Here is an 18,869-nt window from a genome sequence, read left to right as displayed (position 1 = left end):
TTACATTATTCTCAGCTTCCCGATGCATGAGGATGAAAAAACTCTGTGGCCAGCAGGTCAAAGGAGATAATCCTCCCCCTCTACTCTGGCCTGGTCAGTCCCCATCTGGAATATTGTATCCAGTTCTGGGCTCCCTGGTGTAAAAGGGACAGGGATCTCCTGGAGAGAATCCAGAGCAGGGCTACAAAGATGATTAAGGGCCTGGAGCATCCCCCCTATGAGGAAAGGCTGAGTGAGCTGGGGCTGTTCAGCCTAGAGAAAAGAAGTCTAAGGGGGGACCTTATTAATGTTTATATATATTTAAGTATGGGATACAGGGGGAAATGGCCAGACCCTTTTCAGGAAGTTCCACACTAACATGTGGAAGAACTTTTACACAGTGAGGGTGACAGAGCCCTGGGACAGGCTGCCCAGGGGGATGTGGAGTCTCCTTCTCTGGAGATATTCCAGACTTGTCTGGATGCCAACCTGTGCAATATGAGCTAGGGAGCTGCTTTGGCAGGGGGGTTGGACCCGATCATCTCTTGAGGTCCCTTCCAACCCCTATGATTCTATGATTCTCTGAGAAGGAATCTGCACAAAGAAATGGGATCCCTCCAAAAGTATCATACCAAAACAATGAAGAAACTGAATCCATGCAGAGCCAAGTATTTAGGTGGCAAATTATCCAGCCCTCATCCCTGCTGCTCAGCGTCACCTGCAGATAAACCTGTCTGTCCACAAGATAAACCAAATCAAACAGAACCAGGATGATGCACTGACTCCCTTTCAAGCAATAACAGCTCACTTTTAGCTTGGGAAGAACAGGAATTTTTAGAGGTACTAAAGCCCAGTTATTTTTGCAAAATTCCTAAGAATTCCTCCAACAAAGAAGCTGACCACTGCTCAAGTCATCCAAAAAACTGGAAGGGGGTGCATGGAGATAAGGGAAAAAATATCTGGGGATAAGGGAAAAACTAAATCCTGTCACAGGAGCAGCCAATTTACTCCTGTCAAGCTCACTGCCACCACCTCCTCCTTACTGGCCAAAAATTCACAGGAATGAATGAAAACATAACAAGGGAGCAAGTACAGAAGAGGGTTTGGTTTCATGCTGGGTTTTTTAAAGGGAGCGACTGCTGCTCTAACAAATACGTTGCAAAAACTTAGTGAGTCACTAGCCAAGCAACATGTATGGTCTATTATAAATAGCTCAGCATTGACCCTCATGTCTGCTCTAAGAGAGATTTTTTTAAAAATTATATTTTAAGCAGCAAATTATTAGGTATAGCTCCTCAGTATTGTTATTACAAGCTCTATCACAGATTCCTTGTGGTCCAGCATGTCACACAACCCTGCCACACACTAAATACCTCTGTCCACACATTAAATACCTCTGTATCCTCCCTGAATATTTACTCCAGGGTGACTCTTTCAAGGACACCACACACAGCTTCCATCCAGCATCCACAAGAACAGTCAAGCATACACAGTAGATTATTAAATAAGCATATATGCCTTACTTGAGTGCACTTATAGTGGGTAAAAAGGGTCCTATTAATGTAGTTACCAGGCAGGCAAAAGCATCTTCTTGCTACTGCTATTCAGAGTCTGCTCCTTTTCCAGGTAAACTCAAAAATGTCAAGCAAAACCCCAGGTTGTCCTTCTTTATCCGAGGCCAGCCAGAAGTTAATTAGGTTAAAGCCATCAACATTTAAGGTTATCAGGACATAAAGAGGTATATTAACAAATGGTATGGGCTGTCTATTCAGCATCAGTATAGGCAATCAGCCCCTTTAAACTGATCATCAAAATCTAACACTTTAGTAGAGATTATTATTACATACTGAAAAGGGTGAAGGAATTAATAAAAATAACGTATAAAAGGTAAATTTGACATTTAATTATAAAGGAATAAAAATGTCATTGCATTCTCTCCACTGTGGTTATTCTTAACAAAAATAATGATCTCTTATTTCCATTTTCCAAATAAGAGATAATTTGTATTATGTATTGTACAATGAAATTAAGTTTTCCTTTATAGCAGATCGTGCGGCGACACTGGAGCAGGTTTAGAGCCAGTTCTATCATGGTAAAGATCTGTCATTTTTCCTTCCAGTTACAATGTTGTGCTCACCAGATCAGAAGCTGCCTTTTAAACATAAATCCAGATGCATTATTAATATAAAATTCAATATAGTAATTATATTTTAATATTTTTATATCTATACATAGAATTAGTTTTAGGTAGTCATGCGAGGAGCAGGGAGTTAGACTTGATGATCCTTACAGGTCTCTTCCAAATTAAGAACCTCTATGATTCAGTGTTTGCATAAAAATAATCTTCAAAAAAGTAGTCACACAAGATGAAACTAAAAAGCAGCTTTTAAACTTGAATTCATCACTGAAAGCAAATTTCAGCAGACAAACATAACTTAAAACCTCACAGCCTATGTTCAACACTGAAAATTCAAGGAAAGAGAATGGAAAACCCCACTTCTAGATCCAACACACCTCAAATTTAATTATCTGGTTTATTACACTTCTAGTTTTAGCATCGAATAATCTAAATTTGTCCTGTTGATCTACACTGAAGTAAAATTAGTTCTGTCATGTTGCACTGTTTTACTGCTGAAATATGCCTGGGTGCCCTCAGCAATTAATGTTAAGTAACTTTAAAAAACAACTTAAGCAATGTAATAGAGAAAATAATTTAAAAAAAAAAAAAAAGTTGGGCTTTTGGGGGCATAAAGCACAATCCCTCCCTTGTCCCTCCAATCAGTAATATCACCCCCACAAACCTACTGGAAACTGAACTCTCTTACTGGATGTGCCAAGTTAAGAGGTAAAATATGATGTTTTCTGCAGGTCTATGCCCACTGCCAAGCTACAGCCAAGTGAAGCAGATACCAGTCTGTCTTTACTGGACAGTTCCCCAGCATAAGCACACCCAACACACACAAGTAAATCCAGAGCAGTTAACCCAAAATACCAGCCGTGCCACCACCTCCCCCAAACCACATGTAACATAAGCACAAAATGAGCAATTTTCCCTTTTCCCCTCTGCTTAAAACAAACAAATAAACAACAAAAACATAGAACTCTGCTCTCAGAAACCGCCTCATGTCAGTTTGGTTTGTAGTTCAATACCTTAATTACATACTCCAATGCCGTGTTCCAACTATTTTATTTAAATTTTGGGATGAAATCATGCATGAAGCCTACAGCATATTGAATAGACTTCCCCTTACAAGCCTTCCACTAATTTGAACAGCTTTATGGGGTGTACTTTAACAGGAAAGCCCTCACTCTCTCCCCCTGTAAGTTTATTCTCTCCTCCTCCCCCAGCACAGCATTCAGAAGCATTTCACGGCATCAAACACATCTCAAGCCCGCTCTGCAAATCCTTTTGCCTTCTATTTGCAGCCACGGAAGCTCCCATCAGCTACAGCTACAGCAAATGCAAAGAAACAACAGCAGAAAAGTAATGAAAATCTTGAATATAGCTCTCCTAATGGGATGTAACAGCTGGAACAAAGATTTAACACAGCTGGGGAAGCCATCATTTTCTTTTGCAACTGAGAAAATACGTGAACAGCAATGCCATGCTTTTCAGAGCAATATCACACTGTCTCAATTACGTCAGAGTAAATCCATTCAGTTTCAAATACAAAGATTATGTCCCTCAGTTGACAACCCTGCTAACTCAAACCCCACTGGTTTGACTCTGAGATAACACACTGACAATAAAGATGCTACAATCAGAATTTAATTAATTCTACTTATGCAAAACCATAGCAAAATTCAACTCATTCATCCAGGGCTGGGTTCGTACAGTAACTTATTTTAGGAGCAAAAGGAAACAATTCTGAAAAAGCAGGGAGATACCAGCTGAGCATTAAGATGTCTTTTAACAAACCTTTTAAAGAAATGAATTGAGTAATCGTTTTAAGAGAGGTAGTACAAGAAATACCCTAGCACTGGCATGAAAACAGCATGCTGCCCTTCTCTTTCACAGAAGAAAAAAGGAAGATGACTGGGATACTTCTTTCTGTGTTTAAAGGTGGTGGGGGTGGGGGAGAACTACTTTCCCCACCTTCAGGAAGCAAGAGATGGACACCTCTTGTTCATGCACTTTTGATTGCTCAAGCACTGAAAGGACAAAGCTGTATTTTCACCATCTCTGTGTCTTTCCATCCCAGCCCAACCAACCCTGCAGTACTGTGGCAGAGTCAGCTGAGCTCAGGGGCAATGCGGCCCAATAACTCACCTCTGGCATAAGCAGCGATCTGGTTACAAAAGCATCTCCCCAAAATTCTTACTAATGCTATTGAAGGACAGCTCTCACCCAGCCTTGGTTAGCTCCTTTTTCACCCCACAACCCCCAACTCTCCCAAAGTCTCTTTAATCTCTTTACAGATGTATCGCAATCCAAACAGAAATCAAGAGTTCAGAGGCACAGCAGCCGCTCTGGTGCTGCTGTTTTACTGCACAGTCCTATTTCCAGGCCAACTACACACAGCTTCACATTCAACTACCTCTCAAATTTGCAGGAAGCTTGTATGAGGAAACACATCCCACCAAGAACTTACAGAGTTTGCAGCAATATCCCAAAGTTCCTCCCAAGCTCAGTTATACAATGGCAAACTTGATCTCAGTCAACCAAGTCTCAACCAAGGACCAAGTGTGTTCAGATCATTGCTTTGCTTTATCAGAGGTCACTGCAGCAGAGAGAACTTCTGCTTCAGAGAAGAGGCAGGAGCACAAGCAGCAGCACAGCTGCTCCTCTCCTAACCAAGCCAGTAATCACTTTGTGCACCCTGACCCACAGGTCTTCACTCCACACACTCTCCAAATTCACTCCTGCAGAAGATGACAGCATCTCCAACCTTCACAGTTCCTCTGATCTTGAGGCTGCATCCACCACCAGCTGGCAGCAATATGCCTCCAACACTCCTCTCACCCACAGCTGCGACACCCTCATTAGCACAGCTCTCAACTTGGACAGAAGTGCTGGCCAACTTTTTAATTCACCCAACTCAGAGCTGCCCTCCCTGCTACCTCTCCCATATCCTCTTGCAGTCCCCAGCACATTCTCTGAACAGGTGGTGGCTACAGAAGCCCCAAATCAACCACCAGTGAACCACCTTCTCCTCACCCAGCACTTCAGGTTAGCGATCACATTATCCATCCCACTTCTAACCCCTGCTTCCTCTAAATACCTTCCCCATCGCCAGACACAACCACAGCAGCTCTGACCTCTGCCCAATGGGCTCTCCAGGACTTCCCCCTCCACACTACATAAAAATACATAGAGAAGCCCACAAGCCCCCAGCATGCAAAAAAAAAAGGTGTGAACAGGGAACAAGTCCCCCTTGGCATAGCAGGCACAAGCAGTCCTTTCCTCCACGCACACACAGCCTATACCCACCTCTCCACGGCACCCTCGCTCCCCCCAGCACTCCACTCTGTGCACCCCACCTTCACCTCCCCAGTATGTACAGATCCAGCAGCAGCACTGGCAGCCCCATCTCTGCTGTCCTTCCTGCCACGTTGCACCCCCACATGTAGGGCAGCCAAGGGCTGCATATACTCATGACCCTGCAATGACACCAAGAGCCTGAAGGCTTGCTCTACATCCCCCATAACGTTCCCTGTGTGCAGGGTCCATAGTGAACCTGACAGCTTCCCTCTCCCCATATACCACTCCCTCCCCACATTCCCCCTGACCCCAGAGGACACCACCACCCTCTTCTTAACATTCCCACACCCAGCAGATCCCTACCACCCTCTCATCTGCCACAGTCAGCATACTGACCCAGCACGCAACTGAACACCCTGTCCTCCCCATATTTTGTATGTGCCAGCAGGTTATGTGCCCAGCTCCCCCCCCACAACCAGTACATCTACTGCAGGCTCTGCAAGGACACAGAAAACCCAGAGGGACACACAACTTCATCCTCTGTCACACCACCAGACCTAGCCGTGATCCCTGCTGCCCCTTCCCTGCCCCCCCCACACACACACTCCATACTTCTGCATGCCAGCAGTCCTAGCACTCGCTCCCAAACCTCTCTTCCTCCTCTTCTCTTAGTGTAAACTCACCTGTTCCACGTTCCCACCCCTGTACAGCCTCACCCCAAATCCAGCAAGGCCTTGGGCACCTTGCCCCCCCCATCACACCAAGCTCCTCCTGCACATGCCACCTGAATGGCAGCATTGGCTTTTAAAGGTTCCCCCCCCACATCCAGCCAAACCTTTTCCACTGCACCCACATGAGGACACTCTTACCACATGCACAAAAATTATCCCCAGCCTCATCCCTCCTACTCTCCATGCACATACTTCACACCTCCCACATGCAGCCCCCTTACCCTCCCACACCCTGTGCACTACAGCATTCTCTCTCCCCAAAAAACCCTCTAGCACATCTCTTCCCTCACACACCAGAGCCCCCCCACGCACATTCCCAGCCTCATGTGGCATCATTTCCCTGTGCATGCACACATCCCCAGCCTCACATATATGAATCACAGAATTATTAAGGTTGGAAAAAACCTCCAAGATCATCTTGGCACACCACTGTCCCCATACCACCTATATTACTTACTAAACCACGTCCCTAAGTAACTCATCCAATCTTTCCTGGAACACCCCAAGGGATGGTGACACCACCACCTCCCTGGGCAGCCCATTCCAATGCCCAACCGCTCTTTCTGAGAGGAAATTTCTCCTCATTTCTAACCTGAGTCTCCCCTGGCACAAATGGCAGCCATTCCCTCTTGTCCTGTTGCTGGGTATCTGTGACAAGAGGCTGACCCCAGCTCACCACAGGCTCCTTTCAGCTAGTTGTAGAGAGCAATAAGGTCTCCCCTCTGCCTCCTCTTCTCCAGGCTAAACAGTCTCAGTTCCCTCAGCTGCTCCATGTAAGACTCCTGTTTTCCAGCTGCTTCACCAGCCTGGTTGCCCTTCTCTGGACACACTCCAGGGTCTCGATGTCCTTCCTGTAGCAAAGGGCCCAAAACTGAACACAGTATTTGAGGTACGGCCTCACCGAAGCTGAGTATGGGGGGCAATCACCTCCCTGGTCCTGCTGGCTACACTATCCCTGACAGAAGCCAGGATGCCGTTGGTGTTCTTGGCCACCCATGCACACTGCTGGCTCATGTTCAGGTGAGTGTCAACCAACACCCTCTGGTCCTTTTCCTCTGTACAGCTCTCCAGCCACCGTGCCCAAAGCCTGTCGCATTGCTTGGGGTTGTTATGACCAAAGTGCAGGACCCAGCACTTCACCAGGTTGAACTTCATCCCACTAGCCTCTGCCCATTGATCCAACCTGTCCAGATCCTTTTGCAGGGCCTTCCTACCCTCTGGCAGATAGGCACTTCCCCCCCAACTTAGCATTATCTGCAAACTAACTGAGGGTGCACTCAATTCCCTCATCCACATCATCACTAACGATTTTAAAGAGGATGGGGCCCAGTACCGACCCCTGAAAAACACCACTAGTGACCAGGTAGATTTAACTCCATTCACCACTACTCTCTGGGCCTGGTCATCCAGCCAGGTTTTAGCCCAGCAAAGAGTGTACCTGTCCAAGCCATGGGCCACCAGCTTCTCCAGGAGAACACTGTGGGAAACTGTGTCAGAGGCTTTGCTGAAGTCAACGTAGACTACTACCCTGGTACATGTGCATCCCTGACACCAGGCACAACAGCCCTACACCATCCACACACACAGACACTGTGACTTCACGCAGTAGAGCACCTGTGCACCCCTGCCAGCACCAAAGCCCCACACCTCCCTTTACACACACACACATCCAGCCCCACAAAGCACTGCCCCTTACACATACATATCCAACCCAGCGTGCACCAATCCTGACAATAGTATTTCCAGCCAAATTTCTCTCTCCCCATGCAGGTGACATCACTGTCCCCCAGGCACACCTCTCAGACTGCAGGTCCATCACGTCCCTCCTTACAGACATCCCAGAAACAGTACAGGCCCATCTGTAGGGTTAGCACCTCCTGTCTCCTTGCCCCATATACCCAGCCCAAATCTTGCAGCCTACAGCTTCAGCACTTCCTCCTGTGCCCACATCCTGGGCCCTACACACACAGGCCCACCTGCAGTGAGCCCCCACAGCCTCCTCAGCAGTGTTGCCACAGCACAGACCCTGACCCAGAGATGAGTCAGGACAACAGCCTCACATCCTCCCATACACACATCCCATGCAGCAAGGCAGCTGGTTGCTCCTTCTCCCCTCCCAGTATACCCCTCTACCAGACTCTTAACAGTAGAGTCCCACCTGCCCCACCTCCCCCTCCAGTACACACATCCCATAGCAACCTGCACACCGTAGACAGAGAAAGGGGGGCAGCAGACCCATCTCCCCACAGCCCAGACCCACTGCCTCACGGTTCCATTTCCTCCAAGCCCACAGCCCCAACTCCCCACTCATGCTCCCATCCCAGACACATTGCCCCAGAGCCCACCTCTTCCTTGCACTAAGACCCCCATGCACCAGTACAGCCCCACGGCTTCCCCCTGAATCCCCTCAGCCCTCTACGCTTCTCCACAGCCCAGGTCCCCTTGACCTTCCCCCAAGTGAAACAACCTACAGTCCCTACCGCTGCCCCACAGCCTGACCTCCCCCGTGCCCTCACTCCCCGCCACTCACCTCTTCCCCACGCTCCCTCCCCACACACTCCCGCACCGCTCCACAACCCGCAGCGCTACTTCGCGGCCTCCCTTCACGGAACGGCCGAGGCTGACAGGGACTTGCGGAGGCCACTCGGTCCAGACCCCCACTCCAACAGGGATACCCGCAGCCGGCTTCCCAGGACCGGGTCCAGGCGACAGCGACCGGACCCTTCGCCGCAGCCCCTCTCCCCGCAGCAGCGCCCCTCGGCCCGGCCCCCGGCCCGCACTCACAGAGCTCGCAGTAGCGGTGGCAGCCCCGGCCCAGTCCCTGCAGGTACCGCTGCAGCACGTCGGTGAGGAGGTCGCAGGCCGAGACCTGCACAGAGTCCCAACCCAGCGCCTGGCAAATCTGCGCCACCGACACCCGCAGCAGCCACCGCGAGTAGGTCTCGCACATGCCGGCTCGGCGCGGCGCCACCCGGGCCCGCCGCCCGCCCTGGGCCGGGAGGGCCGAGGGAGACTCACGCACAAGCCGCTGCCGCCGCCGCCATCTTGGCGCCGCGCCTCCTCGCCGCCCGCGCCAGGCCGCGCCGCTCCAGCACCGAGCGTATCGAACGCGGAGCGTCGAGCGGAATCGAGCGCTCGGCCGTCGGCAGGGCGGTGCGGCGGGCGGGACGGAGCCGCAGCGGGGGGCGGGCTTGGCGCGGAGCGGGTTCCCCGAAAAGCCCCGGGGTCGGGACTGAGGGGAGGACGGTGTCCGCGGCCTTTCGGAGCGCCCGTGGGCTGGCGGAACACGCGCTGGGCTTCCCCTGGGGGGGGGGGGGGGGGGGGGGGGGGGGGGCGGGGGGGAGAGCCACGGCCGTATCCGTGAGGCGCCAGGGCAGACGCTGGAGCGTCCGTTAAATGGTCCGCGGTGCTGCCTGACAGCGGCACAGAGCTGCGGGGCTGGGGAGTGACCTCCAGGGATCATCGGGTCCAACCCCCTGCCAAAGCAGGGTCCCTAGGACAAGTCGCACAGGTCGGCGTCCAGACGGGTCTTGAATATCTCCAGAGAAGGAGACTCCATAACCCCCCCCCCCCCACGGGCAGCCTGTCCCAGGGCTCTGTCACCCTCACTGTGGGCTGAACAGCCCCAGCTCACTCAGCCTTTCCTCACAGGGGAGATGCTCCAGGCCCTTAATCACCTTTGTGGCCCTCCGCTGGACTCTTTCCAAGAGAAAGCTGAACATCCTGGTCACAGCAGCCTGCCCCAACACCCGATTATCTTCTTTTTTGCAGCTGGATGGAGGAGGCAGATGTCAGCCCTCAGCACCGCCGGGGTTCCCCAACCTAGCACATCTTGGGCAGCTCATGCCCAGGCACAGGGGTTTGGAGTCAGCACCCCAGGCTGCTCAAAGTCCCATCCAACCCAGTCTTGGACGCCTCCAGGGAGGTCCAGCAACCACTTCCCTGGCCAACCTGTTACAGTTCCTCACCACCCTCATAGTGAAGAATTTCTTCCTAATACGCAATTTAAATCTACCCCCTTTCCAATTTAAAACCATTCCCCTCACTCCCTGCCCTTCTTGAAAGTCCCTCCCCAGCTTTCTTGTAGGCACCTTCAGGTACTGGAAGGCCGCTCTAAGTTCTCCCCAGAGCCCTCTCCAGGCTGAACAAGACCAACTCTCTCAGCCTGTCTTCACAGGGGAGGTGCTCCAGCCCTTGGATCATTGTTCTGGCTTCCTCTGGGCACACTCCAACAGGTCCATGTCCTTCTTGTGTTGAGGCTCCAAAGCTGGACACTATTTCAGGTGATGTCTCCCCAGAGCAGACAGAGGAGCAGAATCCCCCCTCTCAATCTGCTGGCCACACTCTTTGGGATGCAGTTGGCCTTCTGGGCTGCAGGTGCACATCGGTGGCTCATGTCCGGTTTCTCATCCACAAGTACTCTCAAATCCTTTTCCTCAGGGCTGCTTTCAAGCACCTCATCTCCTAACCTGTATGGGCTAACAGGGATTATCCCAACTCAGGTGCTGGACCCTGCACTTGGCTTTGTTGAACCTCATGAGGTTTCCCTGGACCCACTTCTCCAGCCTGTCCAGGTCCCTCTAGATGGCAACCCATCACTCCATCACATTAACCTCACTATCAGCTTTGTGTCATCAGCAAACTTGCTAAGGGTGGACTCAATCCCACTGTCAATATCATTAATAAAGATATTAAACAGCACCAGTCCCAGCACAGACCCCTGAGGAATGCTGCTTGTCATCATCTTCCATCTGGACTTGGAGCCATTGACCACCACCCTCCGGCTGCGACTATCCAGCCAGTTCCTTATTTATTTCTTTCTTACACTTCTGCTGTACTCTTATTTTTTATGTTTTATCCTTTCCAACATTCCCATGGTGACCAGCAAGGGCCAAGAGCTGCAGCATTACAGAATTGCATGGCATGCAGATACACAGACACGTGCACAGCGACCATGGTAAAAATAAACACTGAAATGACTCAGGTAATCAGATTGGCTCATTTTTGAATCCAACCACCCAGAAACAGTAGTAATATGGTATTCAAATGAAGCACAGACCAGTGCTTCAAGTACATGGTGGGGCTAAGTTATTCCACAGTCTCCTCCTCCAGCACAGCGTGCAATGTACACAACAAACCAACACTTCTACACACAAGGAGAAGACAGGCTGGCCCCTTCCACTCCACAAACACACACACGCTGGTACACTCTGCACACCAGGTACATTTACAAAAACACAGAGCACAGCTTTATAAAAATAACATCTGAAAGAGTAACCATGGCAAACACAGATACTTAGACACCAGGAGCATTTGCTCCATGGACAGACAACCAAGACCAATTTTTTCATGTAGGTGGTTTATTGTAAGAATTCACAGATTTCTGGGGCTTTACGACCTCTTCACAAAACGACAGATCAGTCTTGTTAACACAGACACAGGCAAGTTAAACCACATGCCCGGGAGAGCTCTTCTTCACCTGTAAGGAAAGTTGAAGCAAATTAAAACCAATTTATTTATTTACTTAAAACTTTTGCCTCCTCCAATTTGCATACTTCAGCTCATTAATATTCCTTACCCCCCTCTCCCCAACTCTTTGTCAAGTCCATTTTTCCTTTAACTTTTGAATTTAGAAGATGTTCCTTTTGCTACAGAAACCTCTTCAGGTACAATGCTTTACAGACAGACATTTTTAAGTGACTGTGTAAGGTCACTATGAAAAAGTTAAAACATCAATTACAAATTAATCCAATAACCTAGAAAACTGTAAAATCTGAACATATCCTATCAAGGGTGTATTTTCCTTAAAATTACTGACACTTAAGACCTTTTTGTTCAGACAAACTGCCAACAAGCAGTTTCCCTGCTCTGGGGGAAGAGAAGTTTGTCCAACAACACTGAATTCCAATCTCCTCTAATGACCTCAAGGTTTCCTATGTTAATTTACAATCTAGTTTCTATTTTATAACTTTACCTCTTGGATTTGGCTGAACCGCTTTTTCCGATTAATCCCTGGTTATGGTATTATGAGAAAAAAACAGAACAAGCAGGTTAAGAAGCAAATCATGCAAATTCAGGCAAAACTATGCACGTATTTATGACTGCAAATGTATTGTGAGGAGCACAATACAGCACATATCTGCTATACAGTATGGATTATTCCAGGTATTTTGTAAACACGCACAGGATATGAACACATCTGAGCATAGCACCAATTTTTAGCAGTTAGATGTAATACACATTAGCTACATGCAGCTACAAATTGTGGTCTAGGTGTCCACATATTTGTAACCTGCAGCACACACCTTCACGGAACTTCTCTCTCAGGGGAGTAAGCAAATCACTGAACTTAAAAGTAAAACACACATTAGGCATCAAAAGATGCTGGGAATTTCCTCCTCATTCTGACCCCTCCAATCCAAACTCTCAGCTTCTGACCACCATCACAGGCTGCTTTACCCAAAAGCATTTCAGTCACTGGAGTTGTTCCCCCTATCCAGCACTACTGGCCTGGCTGAGCAAACTAAGTAGGAAAGGCTGAGGCAGAAGGGAGAAGGGGGGAAACAAAGAAAGGAAAAAACCCACTGCCTCTTCAGGCCATGATGCATGTTGAGGCTTTTAAAAAAGTGTAAAAAAGCTGGTAAAACAGATCATCTGGCCAAAAAAAGATTGTCAAAGTTCACACTTGTTAGTAGAACTGCGTAAGCTGAAAAACTCAGGAGCCATGCCATGGCTTCCCTTTGGTTTCAGGGGCTCTGTGCCCTTAACCTTCCCCACTAACCTGACCAAAGCAAGACATACAGGCATTACATGACTCTGCAACAGCTCCCATTTCATACTCATACAGGTACTCACAGAGCAGCAGCACCAGAGATGATCTCAATAAGCTCCTTGGTAATGACGGCTTGACGGGTGCGGTTGAACGTCAACGTCAGTTTGTCAATCATCTCAGCTAGGAAAAAAAAAAAAAAAGGTTGGAATTTAAGCACATAATAGCTATTCAAATAGGGATTACAAGAAGCTGCATGAACAGGGTACCAAACAGTGCTGTAAATCCATGCAAGCATTCAAGAGGCTTTACAGTGCTTTTTATAATTTTTCCCCTACAGATAAGACTAATAGACAACCTAGAAACTTGGTAATTTGTCTTGAGGCATCGAATTAAACAGTGGACAGACTAGTAAATACCATGGTGTGTTACTATGTAACACAAGCATGCATTGTTTGTTTCTAAGGTATATTTCACTGTCCATTATCTACATTGGTATTGCCCTCAAGTTATTGTTGTTCTGGCGAAGGGAGACTGATTTTTTGGGGTTTTCCTTAATTTTTCTTTAAAATGCAGAAAGTATCACCTCTTTCAAGATGAGACAGAGAGCAGAGAGTCACACCTACAGTTCCAGGTAGCCCAAGTGCACACTGCCATGAGCTTTACTCAGTCACCAGTATCCTTTATGCATCACGACCTTCTCACAACTCAAGCCTTATCACTGTGCCAGGTTAAATGCTACTCAGTTTCCCACTAACACAAACTTCTCACTCTGCATTGCGTTCATTCTGACCACTTGACAAGGGATGTTAGATGGCCAGATTGTATGCTCTCAACTTGATGAATGACAAGTGGTCAAGTATTTAACCCACCTTTAAATTGGTGCAATACATTGGTATAGGTTTATAAAAAGTTTGGAAATCCTCAGACTGGCCACATGAGAAGAGCACAAAGAATATTAGGCCATTACAAGATTAGTTTAGTATTTCGTATTCTTATCAAAGTATCTGTTATTTCACTTCCAGTTACTTACTGCTGTTTCTCAGATACTTGACAGAACCCTGCTTTCCAGGGGTAACTAAATAAGGTTCATATGTTCAGAAATAACTCCTGGTTGAACTGGCTTCAGAAAAAAAAAAAAAGGCTTAAAATGGAATTAAGAGAGAAACCAGTTCATTTCTTCTAATTTCAGCAATTACACAAAGGAAGGTCAATACTTTCATGCTGAACCACTGAGACTCTGGAAAACCCATGGAGTAGACTTACAAGCATTTTTGCTAGCATTGTCCATAGCAGTCATCCTAGCACTCTGCTCACTGGTGGTGGATTCTTTCAGGGAGTAGTACAGAATGTTTGCTAGAGTAAATTCCTGGTAGTTTCTCAGGACATCAGCATCAATGTCATCGTAGATACTCAGGCTTTCTGTAAAACACAAATGAATGCACTTCAAGACATGCAAGATAAAGGACTTCTATTAAAACAGTATCATGCCATGTGGAAGACTACTAGGGTAGCCTGATTGTCAAGGAAATGCAGAGGGATCTTCTCTACATACAATGTGCACTTTCATAACAAAATACTAAACAGCAGAGAGACTGAATACTTTACATGTTTAAATTCAACTTAATACTAGGAAAAACAGGTTCTGACCAAGGGCAAATACATTACTGGTATACTATTTCCATACAATGCTGCAGAAACTGGGGTATTTTTACTGAGGAACTAATGCAGTTACTCTGTGCCCAGGCTGTTTGGTGCTGAAAACACTGGAACTGGCAGAGTTTGGTCTATGAATGATTCTTACTTGAGAAGTTCAAATCAAAATTAGTACAACTGTTCTTTTTAACCTCCTTGCCCCACAGCACCTTGACAGATCAGCCTTGGACAACCAAGATAAAACAATCTGTTAAACTTATGATACATGCACAGTAATTTGGTATTTTCAAACCACAATCCACAGTGATTTATCACTTCAGGTAACTGCTGGTTTCTAGTTCACTACTTACCAGAACCAGCAACTGTTTCAAGGGAGAAGATCGGTTTTTCATCAGTCTTGTAGGAGATGACAGACCTATACAGAAACAGCATAACAGGCTCCTCAGTTCAACTAAGACCTTAAATCAAGTGCTCCACATCAGACTGGAACAGACAACTTTTAGCCTTCCAATTCCACAAAGTTCTGCACAATCCAGAGTTACTAAGATACCTCAGATACCACATGGATATATTGACGTGCTGACTGTTAATATGACAGTACTCACCATACAAGTAAAAAGTGAATTCCAACCACACTTATTAAAAAACCCTATCAACCCACCCAATGGCTCTTGACACACCACAAAATGCACTCCCTCCTCAAGAAATAAAGTAAATGTGACAAGTCACAGGCAGTTTTCACAGTACTTCATCAGGCCAAAGAGCTGTTTGAAGCCTTTTACCCAGTATGTTTCCAGTGCAGTTTCAGTTTAATCTTACCTGAATCGATTGTAAATGACAGAGCCTTCATCAAATTCATACCCAGAGTTTAACAACTCTGAGGCAATGACTGAAGCATCTCCAAAGCTTGGAGGTCTCCGTCCCACTTCTTTGAAAGTCAGCAGGAAGTAATTGCCATGTGTCCTGCAGTAACATCAAATCTGTTAGAACAAGCAGGTGGCTCTAATGAACAGCTATGTGGCATCAAGACTTATTTACTGGTGTTCAGAACTAAGCATTTTATTGAGTTAGGGTCTAGAGAGGAATTCTGCCTTATTTCAGCTGTGTTATTATGATAGCTTTGTGATAAACACATGCTTGTAGCAGTGCTGCTGTAACTAGCCTTCAGACTTTTACTTCAAAATATTATATAATAATACTGTGCAGCAGTTTCATGAACGTCCAGGTGATCAAACCCCATGTTATAGTATTTGCAATTTTTTTTTAAGGTACTTTAATTTAGCACAGTTTCATTACATAGAGTTGCCTATGTATGCCAGACAACTTTCTGGGCAGTCCTGAAATTTCTACCACAGAAAACAACCAACCACCAAACCAAACCCTTCTCCTTTTTACCTCTGAAGTAGGCCTCTGATCTTGTCACCTACTCCAACCACCATAACTTCTTTCCCTGCATTTGAGAGGTTGGTAATCTCGTTCTTCAGGGTTTTAGCAATAGATGTGTGGATAGCACCACACAGACCTCGATCGGAGGACACGCCAATAAGGAGGTGCTTCTTCTTGTCCTCAGGGGCCTTGATTTCTGCTTTCTCATAGAGAGCTATAAAAAGGTAGACACGTTATTCAAGAGTGCCAGGAAGCAAATGGGTACTATCAAAATACCTTGGAATTAATAACTAAAACAATCTCTAAAGGGGTTCCAAAACTCAGCCAGATTAATATTATCTCTGTCACAATAAATCAGAGGTGACTGAGGAACAGCCCAGAACCAGCCACATTTCTGCATCAGCTATCACACAATCAGCATCGTTACTTTGTTACAGTTCACTGTGCAAGCCCACTGCCTTAGGAGTATGTGCAGCCCCCAAGTTCATGGGGAGGTTTGGCAGTAGTCAGGGACACAACTCCACTGACAGACAGAAGCAGGTCAGAAATTCAGCGTTATGATGCTTTTATGACCACACAAAGTTAAAAACCAACTACAATGAGATTAAAAAACTCTGGGCATTTTATCAGAACCACAATAGCCTTCCTCCTCTGTTCCCACATACACAGTGCAAGAATCTTCTCTCACCCAGCGCTCCTGTTCCATAGATCCTAGCAGGCTTCAGCTCCCTCTCAGCTCTTGCATATTTTGCTGCAGAAACCATCTTCATGGACTTTGTAATTTTCTGAATGTTCTTGATGGACTTCAAACGCCTGGTAACTACAAAGTTAACAGTTGAAGGTCATGGGCTGTACTGGGCATAATGACAGTAAAACCAAGTATTAAAATGCTAGCAACAGCTATCCAAAAATATCTTGGCAAGTTCCTCAAAGAAGAAAAAAAAAATAAACAAACAATGTACAAATAAACCTCACAAAATACCTTAATATTTGCAGTAAGAAAGTAGTAAGAGTAGTAATCTGGCTAATCCAAATGTATCTTTACAATAGATATGCTTTTACCTCCAAATACAATATTTATTTAATAGTTAGCCCAATATAAAACTGATTTACTTTTCCCTTCCTCCCTTCTTCTTCTACCTGTTTCACAAATGTATCATTTGGGGTATACAGCCATCTGAGAAAAGATTAGAAGGAGAAAAAACAAACATCACCACCCCGTTACCCCCCTCTGTAGTATGAAAATACAGAATAAACTTCCTCCTCTGTTTGACTGTAGCAAAATGAGATTCATAAAAATACTGATGCCAAAAGAAAACAAAACAGGTGTCCTACAGACAAGTGCAATTCCAAGATGATATCCCTGTATAAGAACTGAGGGGGAATGGTTTAAACATGCATTTTCAAAGAGAAACCATTTAGTCACGCTTTTTGCCCCCAGTGTTGGATATGTGCACAGGGAAACAAACATGATAGACAATAAATTAAATCTTAAAGGAGAGCAAAAATTCTGCTTTAGTACATATGATAAAATTATTTTTAAAGTATCTTCAAGTAAAACTGCAGCGGCTTGTTGAAATGACAACTAAATTACTGCTAAAACCATCCTCAAGAATACTTTTTCTGAAGGACATGTGTTTAATATAAGAAGTGCTGGACACTCAGGTATCAATGTTATGGTGAGTCACTCACAACCAATTTGTCCAACAGAGGCTAACCTCTGTTTTTTTAACATATATTCCCCTATCTATATATACACATACACAAACAGCCCTATATATACATACCCCTAAATATATATCCTTTTTTACACACACCCCCTATATATATACACACCCTACATATATATCCCTACATTTTATTTATAGAATACATAACTGTATTTTAACATATGGTTTTCCTGCAACGCTTCTTCTCTCAAAAGCAAACAAAACCAGTACTTACTGTCTTTCAGAGTTGCCATATTCCTGACTTGGCCCCTGAAAACAAATACAGAAGAAATCAGGATAACTCACTAGTTCACCAGCAAACCAGGACCTGTCAATGGCAGGTCACTTTCAGAAGGATGAAGATCTAAGAATTGTTTCTTAAAACACATCTGTGGCAGGGACAAGCCACTCTAACATGCTTTGCATGTGTGCCTTCCATCCTTTCCCTCATCTCCTACATTACTCAATGCTTTATCCAGAGCGGCATAATGCAAACGAGGGCCAGGCAAACGGCACCGGTTGGGAACAATTTCCAAAAGCCGTAAGTGTTCTTTTAAAAACGATGAAAACGAAGCTGAGGAGGCGACACCATTTCTGACAAGAGCAGAGTCTCCTTGCACCGACCGTCACCTACAAAGCCGCCCTTGCTAGTCCCCCCCACCTCACCCGTTCGCCCCGCGGCCCCTTTCCCTACCAGCTCTCGTCTCCCCCTCACCCACAGCCACGGCTGAGAGAACGGAGCCTCCGCCCGCGGCAGGTCACCGCCGTGCCCCTGAAAGGCCGCTTGCCCTCAGCCTCACGGTCACCGCTTCTCCAGCCACACCGGAGCCCACAGCGCCTCAGGGGCTTGCCCTCCCGAAGCTCCAACACCCCCTGAGGGCCACCGGGCTGAGGGGAGCGTCGCCCCCACAGCCCCCTGAGGTCGGCCCCAGCCTCCCGGTCACCCCGTGAAGCTGCCCCGCCGCCCGCCCGCACCACCGGGACGTGTCGCCCCCATGTTCCCACTAGACCCCTTGCCGACCCGCACCCCGGCCCGTTACCATTGCGGCTGGTAAAGCGCGACAGCAGCCCCCCGGGCGAACATGGCGGCGCCTCCACCACAGCCCCGCTGAAGGTCAGCGCGCCCGCAGCGCGCATGCGCGCAGCCGGGCCCGGCGGAGGCGGGAAGCGCCTCCGGGGCGCGGGAGGCCACTTCCGCCGGGCACAGGGAGAGGGAG

At 47.0% G+C, this 18,869-nt stretch overlaps 2 protein-coding genes across 5 annotated transcripts in view; both read right to left on the bottom strand.

Annotated features, from left to right (window-relative positions):
- Nucleotides 1–9,082, bottom strand: part of TAF3 (TATA-box binding protein associated factor 3) — a gene marked incomplete at its 5' end in the record, with an annotated part of 123,269 nt that extends 114,187 nt beyond the window's left edge. For both annotated transcript variants that reach the window (XM_084270123.1, XM_084270122.1), the window contains one exon: nucleotides 8,917–9,082. In XM_084270123.1, the coding sequence (XP_084126249.1) occupies nucleotides 8,917–9,082 (166 nt within the window). The remainder of the gene's footprint in view (nucleotides 1–8,916) is intronic.
- A 2,392-nt stretch (nucleotides 9,083–11,474) lies between these two features.
- On the bottom strand, nucleotides 11,475–18,781 carry ATP5F1C (ATP synthase F1 subunit gamma; the record flags this gene model as incomplete). 3 transcript variants are annotated; one of them, XM_084266784.1, is made up of 10 exons in its annotated part: nucleotides 18,693–18,781; nucleotides 17,888–17,922; nucleotides 16,632–16,763; nucleotides 15,953–16,157; nucleotides 15,377–15,520; nucleotides 14,908–14,972; nucleotides 14,168–14,323; nucleotides 12,988–13,084; nucleotides 12,107–12,144; nucleotides 11,475–11,611 (listed from the first exon to the last, which is right to left on the bottom strand). In XM_084266784.1, the coding sequence occupies exons 1-9, from the start codon at nucleotides 18,734–18,736 to the stop codon at nucleotides 12,138–12,140; spliced, it is 885 nt and encodes a 294-aa protein (XP_084122910.1). In that variant the 5' UTR covers nucleotides 18,737–18,781. The 3 variants fall into 3 exon arrangements, with proteins under 3 accessions (XP_084122910.1, XP_084122911.1, XP_084122912.1); XM_084266785.1 differs by lacking the exon at nucleotides 12,107–12,144; XM_084266786.1 differs by lacking the exons at nucleotides 11,475–11,611; nucleotides 12,107–12,144 and having other exon boundaries at nucleotides 12,984–13,084.
- Between the last annotated feature and the right edge of the window lie 88 nt (nucleotides 18,782–18,869).

This window comes from Gallinula chloropus (genome assembly GCF_964237585.1).
Source record: "Gallinula chloropus genome assembly, chromosome: 1".
Classification (NCBI taxonomy): Eukaryota; Metazoa; Chordata; class Aves; order Gruiformes; family Rallidae; genus Gallinula; species Gallinula chloropus.
This window is presented reverse-complemented; position numbering and strand designations above follow the sequence as displayed.